The following is a 15,987-nucleotide window of genomic DNA, read 5'->3' on the forward strand; positions in this document are numbered from 1 at the left end:
GCCCGCACCTCAGTCTGCCATCTTTTCCCAAGCTGCTGTTGTGTTTCCCTCCTTCCGCTCAGGAAAGAAACGAGAGGCTGGAAGTGAGACAGGAGAAGCAGGCTCTCTCCCGCTCTCCTGGGTGCTTCACTTGGTCCCTCCTTCCGCTTCTGCGAACACATTCCAGGCTCACAAAGGGTCACCTGCCCTGGGAGCACGCAGGTAATCAGCGCCCAGCTGACTGCAAAGCAAAGACAGTTCAAAGCCTCCCCTGTTGCTACATGGTGTTCTTGCAGCACCAAATACTCCGAAGAGCTCCAGGCACCGAGGGCTTCATTTTCCAGCTGTCCTGACCCCTCCCCCTACAGCTGTGAGCCAGGGAAACTGCCATCTGGAAAGTCAGCAGTGACAGCCTTGTTAGGATGTCTGGCCACCCCAAACCATCCACATGCCCATGGTCTCCTGGAGGCAGTGGACTCTTCTGGCTACTCCCTCCATCTTGGAGCTCTGAAACTCTCCCCACACACCCTTGACCCTGCACTATTCAGAGGATCTCGTGTCTCTCGTCATTCTTGGTCTATGGTTTCGCTTGTTCCTCTTCTTTCCATCACCTCTAAGTAACTGAACAGACTGTCCTTGACTCTGTTCAAGGCTTTCTCATTTCTCCCCTGGATATAGACACAGATGTAGATACAGGTATGAATCTCTCTCTCTTTCTCTCTCTCTCTCACTCACTCTCTCTCTCTGTCCCCTCTCTTCAACTTCAATGCCCCTATTTCCAATTGGCTTCCACTTCCCGACATCCTTCCTCCTGGGCAGAGCGTCAGTGTCCACACAGGATCCAACTTTTGAAGTCCTCTTTGATCTCTCCCTTGCTGTCTATATTCCCAAAGCTGGTCCACTTCTAGTGAATTCACCCCAGCCACACCCTCCTCCTCTTCCTTCTCACTACTGCAATGTAATTTGGGGCCTCAATTATCCCTTTTCTCTGGACCATTGCTATAATCAACATCCAGTGTTACCACCTGTGAGACCTTCTCATTCTAATGCATCCTGGGTGATGCTATCAGAGAGCGCTTCCTCTAGCTGGGGTCTTAGCTGGGTTCCTCCAGTGCCCCCCCAAATCTACCATACTGGTGACCCTCATATTTTATACCTGAGTCACCTTCGTCAGATTTATACAGCTTAAGACCCTACCACACCATTCTCAGTGCGGATAGGACCACGCTGTAAAGAAAGGAAACATTTCTTTGGAGATTTAAGGGAACATTTTTTCCCATTGTCCAAAAGACTAGGGAGCACCTCTAAAATCTGGGGCTCCTGGGTGGCCCCGTCGGTTGAGCATCCGATTTTGGCTCAGATCATGATCTTGCAGTTTGTGGGTTTGAGCCCCACATCGGGCTTGCTGCTGTCAGCATAGAGCTGGCTTCGGGTCCTCTGTCTCCCTCTTCTGCCCCTCCCCTGCTTGCACTCTCCCCACAATAAATAAATATTAAAAAAATATTTTTAAAAATGTAGTGGGCAGGAGTGAAGGATTTTGCCATCTTGTGATGTCTGTCTGTGACTCCCTCAGAGCGAAGAACCGGCCTGTAGCTCATGACCTTTGAGTGTCCTGCTGAACATTCACATAGATAAAAATCCTGTTCATAGTGATCTTGGTCAAGATCTTAAGTGTATTTTTTTGTACAAAGTGTGGTTTTAATTGATTTATTTTTTACTTTTAGACCATCTTAATACAGCTGAATTTGTTAAGAACATAACACCTGTGTAAATTGAGGCAACATTGTTCTTTAACTTGTTAGGAGCTGTAACGGGAATTTTTTGACATTTTGAAAAGACACATCACTTGTCATACCTCTGTCAGTCTGCATTTGTGCCTGTCACACTGAAAATAATGCTACATGCATACAGGTGTGAGCCTCTGACCTCCTCATTCTATCTGGTAGCATATATGTATGTACCTAAGCACTGAAATTTCAAAACACACATTATTCATTTTATTAACAATTACTTCCTTTGAAAGCTTCTACTCCAGTATGGTAACATATGCTTGTTGGCCGCACTATTGATTATTTTTGTTCGGTGATAATGAAAGTTATGCTGCAAAACTTTTGTCGCAAAAGGGGGTCTAGGCATTTGTAAGCGTGCGGGCAGATGAAATAGCCAGTTGGCTGGTGATAATGGAGAGAGAGAGAGAGAGAGAGAGAAAAGGAAAAAGGTCAGCTGAAAAGCAGTCCTGTCCACCAGGGGCGGTGGCCAGGGAAGGAAATGGAAGGTTCTGGCAAAGACTTCTCTGGGAATTCAGGGGCTAGATTGCAGCCTGCCGCTCAGTAATCATTTTTTTCTGACAGTAGCCACTGGGTCCAGGAAACCGGTAAGTGTGGTCAGCCTTAAATGGTATCTAATACAATTGCGTTTATTCTAATAAGAGCGTCTCCTAACTGAATTATAAATGTTTAGATAGAAAACACAGACACAGTGAAAAAAACATAATTTGAATACAAATGTGTGTTGAATATATTACATCTGACTGTAGTTTCAGGATTATATTTAGAAATTTCTCCTCTTCTAATTAAAGATGAGATTTCTTTCTCTGCCCATTCCTGGAAACTGCAGTGAAAATGGACTGGAAATTTTCATGTGTTAAAATGCGACCTGGATTTTATGAATCTTTCGCTTGTATTTTAAGATACAATAGAAAAATTGTAGCTGGGAATTTCTCCTTTTATTACTGTTGTCATGAACACTGGCTCAGCAGACCCGCCCTTGTGACCTTGGGTGGCCAGTGTTTTGTTTTTCTTATTGAAGTGTATTTAAAAGTGTGTTCAAAAGAACAAAGTACCATATAAAATGGAGGCATCATTGTTAGCCTCGGTTCTTTCTCTGCTTAGAATGAATGTGTGTTTGGAATTCGTCTTAGAAGAGCATCCATCAAAAGTTTGTCTCACTAATTTCTGGGAAGGATTTCATAGTGTGTACCAACTTCATAGCAAGGACCTTTCTAGTTTCTGTTACTCAAACTTCATTTACTTTACAGAAATGTATAACTTTTAGTGAGTGGAAGTTTATCTCCACCTGTTGTGTGTGTGTGTGTGTGTGTGTGTACATGCACATAGATGTAAAGCATATAGATGTTGTATCTAATGTTGATAATGCTGTATAGAGAGGACTTACAATATACTACTACGTCTATGTTGGTTGCAGGACATATATTTATGGCTTTGGTATTTTCAACCCCTTGATTCCAAACAGGAAACTGACACTCAGAGAGCGTAACTCAAGACGTTACGCAGCTATTCAGGAGAGAGGGGCAACTAGAACCCCGTGTAGAAAAACTGATTCTCCATCCGAAACCACGCAGAAGTCTCAAAATGCCATTTAACTTACGTTTCCAGTAAATTATAAAGAAACCAGTTTCAAGGTTCTATAAAGAAACATGTTCTTAAGGACTGTCACTTCTGCTGCTCCCTTTACAAACCTTTTCTTCACAAAGTCAACTAGGTCCTTTATTCGTTTGGCAGTGGGGCCTCTCTAGTTTCTGTATTTTTATTGGTGCATAGGGCTTCCTGTGGGAAGGCCCCAGTGAGGGACCTCTTCTCAGTGGCTGTGATTACAGGGCAGGATTACACCCTCTCCCGGAGGTCAAGTGGCTCTCAGCCCAGCACGCCAGCCAGCAGCATCTCGAGATTCCTCTCCTGCCCAGGCATCTGCATCTGATAGGTGCGGGCTGAGGCCAGCCATTGATCAGGGGCGAGAGCATACTGAGAGCTATTTTAAATCAGGCTCCAGAAATAGAAGTAGGGATGCTCAGACATCAAGCGACTCGCAGGGAGGAGAAATCATTCTTTAAAAATATATTCGGAGAATTTAAAAATTGAAAAGAGGAAACCCAGAGAATCTCAAAATGAGAAATTAGGAAACTCAAGGAGGCATCGTTTCTTTATTGTAATTAGACTTATGGAAAATAAAATTAAAGGCATCCCATAAATTACTTAATGGATAATGAGTCCTTGACTGTCTGACTCAGAAATCGGTTTGTTTTGCAAGGACCCTTTGATCAGCTCGCTAGGAGGCCGGTGTCTGGCAGACGGCTAAATGCCACAGCTGACCAAAAAGTGAGCGAGGGAGCCGCGTGCCGCACAACTATTTTCCTTGAGGCGGTCTTACATTTTGATCAGTCTCAGCCTCACGATCCGACATGACTGATGTTTTTCCCTTCAGAAATGTACAAACTGGCTACAAAGCGTCAGCAGGGCGAGGACACCTGGGGTCCCCGGCCCGGGCTTGTCTGGCTGCTGAGAGGTGTGGAACGAAGGGAGGTGGCCTGGCTTGGAGGCCGCGCTTTCCAGACTGGCCTGCCGCATCATTGAACAGCTGCAAGGGAACTTGCGCGGCTCAGTGTTCTATAGTCAGAAGTCACAGCTTTCTGAAAATCCAACACCTAGGAGGGTTTTAAATATATTTTGAAAAATGAAGTGTCATGTAAGTGAAACCCCTAAAAATAGCCTGAGATTGTTTTGTAGAGTTGCACAGCGAGTCCTTTGGTGTTTCAGGAAATACTACAGCGTTTCTTTACCCTTGAACTTCAATCTTGCTTTTCCTTTGAAGATGCGTCCAGTGGTGAACCTCCACCCTCGTTATACCCGGGTGCTACACATCAGCCCTTCTGTAAAGAGCTCTAGCAGGAAGGGGCAAAGGACTGAGCTGCTGGTCACTAAGGGCCACCAGCCCTCTGAGGCAGTCCTCCCTCAGGCAAGGGTCCTAGCAACAAAGCCCCACTCACCTGGACCAAAGGCCTGCTTCATCCTGAACCAAACCTACAGGCTACGAGTTCATTTATTCTTGTAATTCTCATAGAATGAAGTCTTGTCGAGAACAGATCTCTCAGATGTTTTCTGTGTAGTTGTGTTTTGTTTTCATCGATCAGAAACAGCCACTGGAAGAAGCCCCCAGCCAGCCCTCCTGCAATTATTTCTGGGGGAATCAGTGACCCCGAGACCCTGTGATCAACTCAGGGCAGACATCTTTGTTCCCGCAGCACATGGGGTGGGGGGGGCAACAAGAAATGCGTACTACAGCAGTTCCCAAACTTGAGCGTGCCCCAGAGTTACCCCGAGAGCTTGCTGGGCCCCACCCCCGGACTTTCTGATTCAGTACCTCTGGGCAGGGCCTGAGAATCTGCATCCTAACAAGCTCCCAGAGGCTGCTGCCATGCTGGCCCAGGTATTACACTTTGCAAATCTGCAAATCGCTGGGCTAATGATGCTGGGGTTTGAAGATCAAATAATTTGCCCTGGGGGCAGATCCTCCCTGTCACCAGGGCCTTCTTGGCAGCAACGAGGTAAGCCAGTGGCATCTGCTGGAATTTTCCTCCAGGATAATACTGAAATTCCCTATTCAGAGCCTTATTCCTTTAGGTTAGCCTTCGGTCCACATTAAAACGCAAAAGTTCCTTGGAGGAGGATCAGGAGTTCGTTTGGCAAACATTTGTTGAGTGTATTCTTGATACCAGGCACGTAACTGAGCACTGAGGATTTGAAAATAATAGGCAAAGTCTATTACATACACAGGGCGAAACCTTGAGCTGGGGGCAGGCGGGTGGAGAAGTCAATGTGTAAGTTCTGGAGAATTAGGAGGTGATACTTAACAATCATCACCAGGCACTATCAGAAAGTGGGCTACCCAGAGGTCACCAGAGGGGGTGAAGCAGGTCAGCAGGAACAGCACTTCAGGGTACAGGGCAGTGAGGGCCTGCCAGATCAGTGCTCAGCTGAGCCTTCAAGGGCAAGGGCATCTATCTCCTCCTCTGTGAGGGGCTTAGAAAGCCAGAAGGGGGAGAGAACACGAGGCTGCTGAATGCCTGAGGAGGACAAGGAAAGGAACGCCAAAGAAGGAACAAGGCCAGAGAAAGAACTGGGAACAATTACTTTTGAATTCTGCCTGGGTTCTGCACCGGAAGGAGCTAACTGGGATGGCATGGATTGTGATGTTGGAAATAAAACTGAAGCACAAGTCAAAAAACAAACAAACAAACAAAAAAAGGTGGAAAAATAGAAGCATAAGCGAAGCATTGGGAGAAACCGGAAAATATTGTAGGCAGGAGCCCCAGCTTCTTAGGGCAACCCAGAAACGTCTTGCATATAAGCAGGGCCAATGGCAGCATATATAGGACCTTTCTGAGAATGAGAAAAGGGTGCCCTCTCCACTCAGACACATTTTCCCAGGGGCCCCTCTGGGTAGATGAACTAGAAAATGCCACAGGTTCCTCCCCGCTCACCCAGAGCACTGGAGAATGGCATCTGTCGCTGCATTTCCAGCAAGCCCTCGAATGTAGTAGGCACCCCAGCAGTGCTCCCCACATATTTGGACTAGGCATCACACCCAGGGTCAATGCCTGGGCCCTAAAAGTGTTTGATTCACTTCTGGGTTTAGTAGCAACTGAGGGAAGAAAGCAAGCGTCAGGCCTTTGTAAGAAGAACGCTGTGGGATTTGTACTTGGGGCAACTTCTCTGTGGGTTCCTTCCGGCTGCAAAATAAATCAGTTTGAGAACCGAGGGATGCTCCGGATAAGTGGCCTGAGTACACAGTTCTGTCGGTCCCTTTGATCTCTAAGGCACCGCCCTGCTCTCAGCTTCTGTAGCTGGAGCAGATCCGCACAAGGCATAAGCCTGGCCATTGATGTAGAATGACTGAAGAGAGAGAGGAAGCCTGAAAGTGGATTTATTCAATAAATATTTATAGAGTAGCTCCTCCTTTCATTGCCTTGCATTGGGACAGCACTTTACTGCTTACAAAGTATTCTTTGTTCCCTCTATAATCTGTCCTTCATGGCATCAATCATGTAATGTAGGTAGGAACTATTATCAACATTTTAGAGAAATTGACTTACTCAAGGTCACATGAAGGAACCTTGGCAAAACAAAGGCTTGACGCTGGCTCTTAGGACAAGGTACTTTCCACCATTCCAGAATGTTCTGTGTTGGCTGAAAGAAAACAAAATGCAAAAGCCAGTAAGACATTGCCATCAGTAGAAATATAATGAGAGGTACATGTAGCTCTGAATTTTGGAGGGGCTAAAAAGAAGCAAGTGAGCTTAATCTTAATATAAGCTAAATAATAATATTTAAACCAGTTACTTAAAATATTATCAACTCACCATGTAGTACATGTGAAACAATATTAATGAGATACTTTCACATTCTTTTTTCATACGAAGTGTTTGAGATCGGTATGTATTTTATACTCAAAGCACAACTCAATTAGGAGCTGAACTCATTGGACATTCTTGATCTGTATTTAGATTTCATAGAATTTACAACTGAAAAGTAGATTTATGTACTCGGGTCAGTCCAAGCCCACCTGAAAGGTTTCCAGGAACTAAAGTGAGGATCAACGTTTTAGTTAAATTTACATTCGTTAAGAATAAATACAAATTTCAAATTTAGTTCCTCAGTGGCACTAGCTACATTTCAAGTGGTCAGTAGGCACATGTAGCTAGCGGCTCCTATACAGGAGAATGAAGCCCTAACACAACCCTTCCTCCCAAGAAATCTAGTCTGGCAGATCCAATATGTGCTTTGGTCTGTGTGCTAGCAGAGGTTAGTCTTGTCCCTTGATAACCGTGTCAAAAGTTGGTTTTCTCCATCCTTACGCCTCATCGGCCATCTTCTTTGGTGGCCTTCCTTAACCTAACTCAAGTCTGTGCTCTCTTCCTTGTTCCCACAACTGCCTGCTTATATCCATCTCAGAAGATGGAGGTTGTGATGGGCCAAGGGAGGCAGTGTCTTTGATAACATTAGCTCTGTAACTTTTAGGATAGAAACCAAGCACAAGCAGGAAGGAAGAGGGGATTTGTGAGAGGATAGCAATATACTTATGTATAGTATGATGTGCCTTCGTTTCCTTCTGGAACATCATTGACTTACACAGGACTCTGGCCAGCAGAAAGCGTGGCTCCTCTGCTTTTAAAAGCAAGTTCAGGGGCACCTGGGGTGGCTCAGTCGGTTGAACATCCAACTTCGGCTCAGGTCGTGATCTCATGGCTCATGAGTTGGAGCCCCACGTTGGGCTCTGTGCTGACAGCTCAGAGCCTGGAGGCTGCTTTGGATTCTGTCGCTCCCTCTCTATCTGCCCCTCCCCGGCTCGTGCTCTGTCTCTCTCTCCTTCAAAAATAAATAAACATAAAAAAAATAAAAATAAAAATAAAAATAAAAATAAAGCAAGTTCATCTCCTTCGAGTCTATCTAAATTCTGGTTGGATTTTCATAGTGACTACAAATGGCAATCTGTTTCTCCCAGGAAAACAATTATTTCTTACCTGAAAATACACGCGAAAGTCTACCCCATTCACTGGACTGGGTTGAGAGCATTGTTTCTATGTGTTTTTTTAGGAATACTTGAGTAATTATTCTTTTGCCATCTGTGCCTAAATACAAGTTTGCCCGTTTCTTTTCCTGCACGTGAAAAGCCGTGACCAAAGCCATGCTGTCTTTAGGGATGAGCTTCTCCTGGATCTTTGTCATCCTGTAATCCCATGAGACCCTGGTCTATAGGACTCAGGGACTCTATCAAATATCGTACAAATATAAACTAGATGTGTCCAACCTATCATTTTAAACCTCATTATTAGTGCCTCAGCTCCACTGAATACACAGGCAGGAATGTTTTCTTGTCCCCTGCTGCCCTCATCCTTTGTTCTCCGTGGGGGTTAGAGATGGGGGTTGAGGCAATGGAGGTGCAGGTTCAGGCTGGTCTGTGAAACCTGACCCAGAGTAAATTTGGTTATTAAACTCATCTTCTTAAACTGCCTAGTTAAGCAAGTTGATGTTAGCTGCTGGGAACACAATGCTGCCAAACAGACAAGCAGTAGCCTGCCTGTCCCCTCAAGTATTTTACAGCTGGAGTCAGGCATGTGTCATGGCTGTCAAGGTGGCCAATTTCCTTACATGCACATACAGTTATTACCCATTTACACACTTCTGCTAGCAAGTAAATGAAGTCCTGGGATGAAGCAGCATTGCCTACCATCCCAAGAGACGTCCTGCTAAATAAACCTTCCACGATCGGATAAGCTTGAGAGACACCATTGTTTCTCTTACTCTATTGGAGACTCGTTCAAGACCGAAAAAAGCCCTATTGCAAGGAAGCGTGTTCAGCCTGGTTTACCTGGAGTTAACTAAACTTAATTATCATGGGACCTACTTTCCTCAGGGGACATTTATGAATCACTCAAAAGTTACTGCTGTCTGAACTTACTCATACATGCTGATTTTAAATACTCTACGTCCAGTTTCCATTAAGTTCTTACTTAAAGAAATTTTTAAAAGGACATCAAGGCCATGTGTCTAAGGTAGCTGGCAGCATATACAATATCTGAAAATGATCAGCTTCTAGTATATAGTCCTTTATTCCTCCTGGACCCAACGATGTTAAATTTTTAACATTTTAACTACTTCATAATCCTTGAAAACATTAAAAGAAATGAAATATAATTTTAGAAATATGAATTTTCTAGTTATATTTTTGTTGTAGGTGTATGATTTAACTCCAGCATTCCACAGAATGGAGATTGTGAGTCCATTAAAAACTAAACTGAACTAAAACTAAAACGAACTTGCATTCATTCCTCTGGTCAGTGAGCCAGTCACCAGTTAAATCGGTCAGTAAATATTTTTTCAGGAACTAATAGCCATGAACTAAGGCACTAGGGACACAGAAATGACAAATATAAATAGTCCTTACCATCTGAGTGCTTACTGCAGAGAGGGGAATACTAACATTAAGCAAGTAATAACAGTAGAGAGAAAGTATAAGAGACCTAAAAAATATTGGGAAGCTTCTCCCTATCCATTTCTAAGTTCAAATCTCTGTAAACTAGAAAAAATATAAAGAATAAGGAGCCCACACTGCACCCAAAATGACAGTACCCTTATTACATAGGAAGACACATCCCGAATAATTGTTCATAGCATTTCCAACAATAAGATCAACGGCCTAAATGTGAAATTAATCTGAAGCTACGGTTCTAATACACTGTTTTGGCGATGAAGCACATTAGATGGGATTGTTTCAGAATGCTTAATTATTGTGTCTGCCACACTCATGTGTTTGAGTCATTCCTAACTTCTGGACTGCTGCCTAGATTTCTGCAATACGGCTGCAGTTTTGTTCTCTCTCTCTCTCTCTCTCTCTCTCTCCCTCTTTAATGCATAACTTTCCTCACTAGCCTTAAACCTCAAAGTTCTGAACTGCACTTTTGCAAATTCTATAGAAGACCTAAAACAGTTTATCAAAGTGTTGATTCCATTGAGTCTGGGTGTAAGTTGATGTTTTCCTTGTGTTCTGCAGGTTCATGATTTCAAAGTGCCTGTGTGAAGTCACTTTCGCTGGAAACTGCAGCCTGAGCTCTTGTTGTGTTCAAATTGTTCTTCCGTCAAATGCACGTAGCCCTGACCTTACGGTGGATGAAGATACCTCAACTGTCTGACTTTGCCAATTGCTCGATTTCAGGATTTAGAAGGGTGGAAAGAAAGAGAAATCTTGCCAAGATCTGAACGTCTAGGTGGCTTATTCTCCAGCACCGTCAATAGCTGCGAGTGTCAGAAGTGAATATCCTCCCAAGGAGTGCCATGATATTGAAGTCACTTTATTAAAAACAGTTGTGTCTGCAGATCGGTCGAGAGACTCGGACGTTTACCGCCAGAGATGACACTGAGTGTGCTTCTGTTGCGGCCCACTGTCTTCAAGTGGGGCATATTGATTGATGAGTGACTGCTTGCCGATAAATTCTCTCCTCACTGCTTCCTGGATTGGGCCTCCCTAAGCAATTGATCACTTACCTTCAGACTCACATGTGGGGTTTTTCACAACAGTAGTCTCGGAATCACTGGGACCTGGATTGATTTCATCATTTGACACAAACAAACAGAATCCCAGTAGCTCGAGCATCATGGCTTTGAACGTGGCCCCCGTCAGAGACACAAAATGGCTGACGTTGGAGGTCTGCAGGCAGTTCCAGAGGGGCACGTGCTCGCGCTCTGACGAGGAGTGCAAATTTGCTCACCCCCCCAAGAGCTGCCAGGTGGAGAATGGAAGAGTGATTGCCTGCTTTGACTCCCTGAAGGTAAGGGGATGCGTTTCCTGTGTCGTGTTGATGGCACAGTGGACTCTCGGATGGAATGCTTTCCCATGTAGGTTCACAGAAGTTCAACAGTCATTTTTAGGTTCTGTTTTCTTGTTTGTGGTGACTGTTGGGAGATCTTCACCCACGTTTTTTCATACCAGGCATACATAAATTTTTTACAGAGCCATGTTTAAATTAAAAATACATGACGGTATATTTTGGGTCTGGCATGACATTCATGTACCCAAGAGTTTTAAATCAAAGTCTGGCTTGTGACAACTGAAGATAAATATTTTATTAACGTTTGATCTTCTGGAGGTTATATAAAGGTGAAGAAATTGAATGTGTCACTTTTATGTGCCAGTTATTCTGATTCGCCTCTCGAAGAATTTTCTGCTCTTATGCTTTTCTTTCTTGACCAAGGGCTTCCTAAAATACTTCTTAATAGGTTTTTCATTCTTTCTGGCGATTTGCCATGGCTAACAGAAATCATTGAGTACATCCTTAGTACTCCTTGAGAACCCACTATGTGTTAGTTAACACTTAGCATCACGGAAGAATTGAATGTGATTCAAGATGGTTTCCTTGAGCTCACTGTCTAGGAGGGAAAATACAGCATGTCAGCAAGCAACTATAATGCAAGACAGAAAGGGACACGTGCCTTAAGAGAGAAACAAGCTTCTATGTGGGTCCATAGAAGGGAGAGCTGGCTTCCAGCTGACTGTTTCAAGACATGTTCTAGAAGGTTGTTGCCACCTGAGGTGTATACTAAGTCAGGTGGGGTTTGGACTTGCAGAAATTGGGGGAATTATGATGAAATATCTAATTGAAGGAAGTAGGTGTGACTTAGCCCATAATTCTTTGAGGCTTATTTTGCCCTAAAATATGGATTCTATGAATCCCAGACTGTCTAGGACAGTCCTAACATCATCATGATATAGTTTTCAATGGAGATAAGAGCTTAATGTTTACATCTCTGCAAAACTTTGTATAAATAAGCTTACCGAAGAGTTAAAAAAAAAAAAAAAAAAAAAGGTGGTCCATGCTCTTGGGAAATCTTAGTGCTGTGAGTTTACGAAATAGTGACCTTAGCCTATTCTTGGATATTGAAGGATTGGGTATGTTTTGAGGGAGAATTTCATCTTAAGGTGAAAAGTTATGTCTTATGATATTTATTAGTCGAAGTTGAAATATAAGACTTTGTATATTTAAGTATATCTTAAAGGGAAAATTTGTCTACACACTAAAAAGCAGAGGGATACATTTGTAGCCCAAGAGAAGTCTTTTAAGGGTTAAAGTTTGAAAAATTAGATATGCCATTTATCCCCATAACTTTCCCTATTTTATTCCTCTTTATCATGAAAAGTTTATTAGATTAGACTTTAAAAATATGAATTGTTTTGTCTACACAGAAATAAACAGATGGATAAACCACAGTTATATAAAGTATAACATTATAAGCATATTTTTATAATAGTATTTATTTTGCTTTTAGTCAAACAAGTAACCTAAGTATGTATTTGCTTCTATGGTCATCACCCATGGAAACATTCACTATAAAAAGCAGTTTAGATTAAAAACTAGATTTTAAGAGCTTCAAGATATGGAAACAGGTCAGAGGTGAGAAATTCATTTCCCAGGTCATCCTACTTCCTTTGTTTTATTGATCCAAGCCTTCACTGGTTGGATATTGACTAGGAAACCAACGTCTTAGGAAGTGTCTTAAAACTTAATTCTTTCAGCTAGTTAAGGAAATATGAGGGAGATATATACAACACATTAAGGCTAAGTACTTCTTGAATATCAAGAGGACAGCAACTTCCAGGTCCTTACAATTTATTACCTCAATGTGGATTCTCCGGGACCACAGTTGTTGGAGGAATTCCAACCCATGGAGAAAGGGTGAAGAACAGTTAAGTTTAACATAAAAGCATGAACCAAGCATGAAGATGTTGAGTTTTAAGGACCATTTTCAGAAGTGTCTAGTGGAATCATTTGCATTGTTGAAGCATGGTTACAGATTGCCTTAAGTTATCAGTTCCCTTTTAGAATTGTACATTTTCAGATTATTTAATTTGAGCGTGGTGTCACTTATTTTTAAAGTTGTCAAACTGTGAAGAATGTGAAAAGAGCCCATAACATAGGAGTAAGACATACCCGAGTCTATAAATACCTGCTCAACCACTTCCCCGACTTGGGTGGGTCCCTTGTCACTTCTTAGCTTTGTTGTCTCATCAGTGAAATGAGAACATTTGCCAGTGACATTGGCTAACGTATGCACACTGCCCGGCACCATGCGGGCATATTCACCTTGCAAGGTGGATGTAAGAATGACGAGTTCTTACAATAAGGACGAGTAAATTAAAAAGGCACTCAGGGGCACCTGGGTGGCTCAGTTGGTTAAGCGTCACGCTCTCTTGGTTTCGGCTCAGGTCATGATCTCATGGTTTTGTGAGTTCGAGCCCCCATCAGGCTCAGTGCTGACAGTGAGGAGGCTTCTTGGGACTCTGTCTCCTTCTCTCTGTGCCCCTCCTCCACTCACATTGTCTCTGTCTCTTTCTCTCTCTCTCAAAAAAAAGGCACTCAACAGTGGTAGCTAAGAGAAAAATTATGATGACAACAATAATTAAGCTATTTAATTTTAATTTCATTTAATATAATAAATAAGACAGTGTTGCTCCGCGGAACCAGCCTACGACAGACAGAAATACAAGGGCTTTGCTGTCAGGCCAGGGCTTGAATGAGTTCTGGCTGGTTAGAAGTGAGCTATAGCATTTGAGACAAATTATTTTACCTCCTTGACTTCAGTTTCCTCTTATTCAATATTCATATTATAATTCCAACTTGATAAGGTTACTGCAAAGACTACCTGGCCTAAGATATGCCAGATGCCTAGCAGAGGGCGGGACATAGTAGAGCCAGCTCCTGTTATTTTCCCTTCATAATAAAGTATCACAGCATAGACACTGATTTTGATGACTGGCTTTACAGACAGGATGTGTCCAACTCATAAAGCGTTCAACTCTTAATGTGTCCAAACTCTTAAGAATCTACTGTGTGAGTGATAACAGCTCAGTGATACAAATTAGTCATGACATTAAAGCAAGTCAAGTTTGACGCCGACATTATGTTTGTGGTTAGTATTTCTTACAAGGTATTTTCTCAAGGACTGTGGACTATTTTTGTTCAGAAAAATAGGGAAGAGGAATCTGTGTTGGCATACCAATATAGAGACCAGTCGACTATAAGCCTGACATATTCTTTTTTGTTTTTTAGTTTTTGTTATGGACTATTTGCAACCATGAGGAAACATCCATAAAAGCATACTAAACAAATGAGTGGGTGGTTACAAAGGAGATTTGCTAAGGTCTTTGGAAAGAGAGTTGTACATCTATAAATACTTTTGTAGAAATGTTTCACAAAATAGAGCACAGTTCTTACAATGACAACTGTACTTTATTCACAACTGTTACCTTGTTGCATTTTAAATGAAACCACTGGGCAGAAAAGGCATTTGTGATATTTTTTTTTAACAGTGCAGTTGCTTAAATTTTTCTGGAAGGCCTGGAACATGGTGTTCCACAAGATAGGTTAACTTGACAAAATGCAAATTGCTTCGTGAGCAGCTAACCTCCCCGTATCCTTGACCATGTTGGCCCCATCTCTGTTCCTTTATAATCCATAAAACAGTCTCCCTCACAGTTGAGATGTTTGAGATTTTTCTTTTCAGGTTCTTTTCCCTGTAACCAATAGGAACTAGTCTGGATTGTTTTGCAGACGGAAACATCCGGAAGAGAATAAATGAATTAGCTTTCATGCTTATTGGCACTAAAGGTTTTGGCATTTACCACTTTCATCAAGTATTTAATGTCTTTGCTTAGATGTTTTAATTCAATCTGAAATTAAAATAGGAAATAATTTTTTTAAAAAATCATGTTGCTAATTTTGGCCAAAGAAAAACAAAAAGCACTCCTACAGTCTTTGGGGGAAATTGTTTTGGCTTTACATAATAAAAATTAGTTCAAAGACCCTGTGATTCTTTGAGCACCTGAGTGAGATGATGTCACTCTTCCATTGGAAGCCTCCCAGTGGCTTCCCAGCTTGCCTGGGTACATGGGTAAAGACCGATCCTTACAAAACTGTTTGGGCCCTGGAGATCTGACTCTCACCCCAACCCCCTGACTTCTGTCCTACCACTGTCCCCCCATCCAGTCCCCTGTAGCCACCCCGCCTCTATCCTGGCCCCTGGCTGTGCCAAGTAGGCTTCCTCCTTAGAGTGTTTACACTTGCTCTTTGCTCTGCCTGGAATATTCCTGCCTCAATTGTACGAACAGCTTATCCCTCATTCCCTTCTGGATTCTGATCCAAACTGCCAACAGTGAAGCCTTTCTGCCAACCTTATTTCAAATAGTAATTTCCCCGTGGCTGTGATTCCATTTGCTCACCATCTTGCTTTCTTCTTCTCCCTAACACCGCCTTCTGGTAAACTGAACACATACTTGGTTTGGGTTCATTATCTGTCCCCCTCCCTTCTGCTAGAATGGAAGGTCCATGTAGATGGGGATGGTATCTTTTCTGATCACTGTCGTGTCCTCAGAGCCTAGAACAGTGTCTCCTACGTATTAGATGCTCAATAAGTATTTGTTGCACGGTAGAGCATGTTCCTTAGGAAAGGATTCAAGGCTCTCAGGTAGGGCTGCTGCATATGGCTTGTGTGGGTGCATTTCTCAATATGGTCTGTGTGACCGGCACCCCCTGGAGTTGTGCAGTGCACAACCTGTACGGCAATGTGCTATGGCCCTGTTCTCAATAGTCCAATAGATTTCAAAATCAGGGGGCTCTGTGCAGGAATTAGAGGCCCCAGTATAATACAGCATAGAAGTGTA

At 42.8% G+C, this 15,987-nt stretch overlaps 1 protein-coding gene across 4 annotated transcripts in view; it reads left to right on the plus strand.

The window, feature by feature from the left end:
• MBNL2 (muscleblind like splicing regulator 2) overlaps nt 1-15,987 on the plus strand; it is a 158,105-nt gene that overhangs the window by 38,692 nt on the left and 103,426 nt on the right. For all 4 annotated transcript variants that reach the window (XM_042929356.1, XM_042929365.1, XM_042929384.1 and 1 more), the window contains exon 2: nt 10,327-11,101. In XM_042929356.1, the coding sequence (XP_042785290.1) occupies nt 10,928-11,101 (174 nt within the window). In that variant the 5' untranslated portion in view covers nt 10,327-10,927. The remainder of the gene's footprint in view (nt 1-10,326; nt 11,102-15,987) is intronic.

The sequence above is a fragment of the Panthera leo genome, chromosome A1 (assembly GCF_018350215.1).
Source record: "Panthera leo isolate Ple1 chromosome A1, P.leo_Ple1_pat1.1, whole genome shotgun sequence".
Lineage (NCBI taxonomy): Eukaryota > Metazoa > Chordata > Mammalia > Carnivora > Felidae > Panthera > Panthera leo.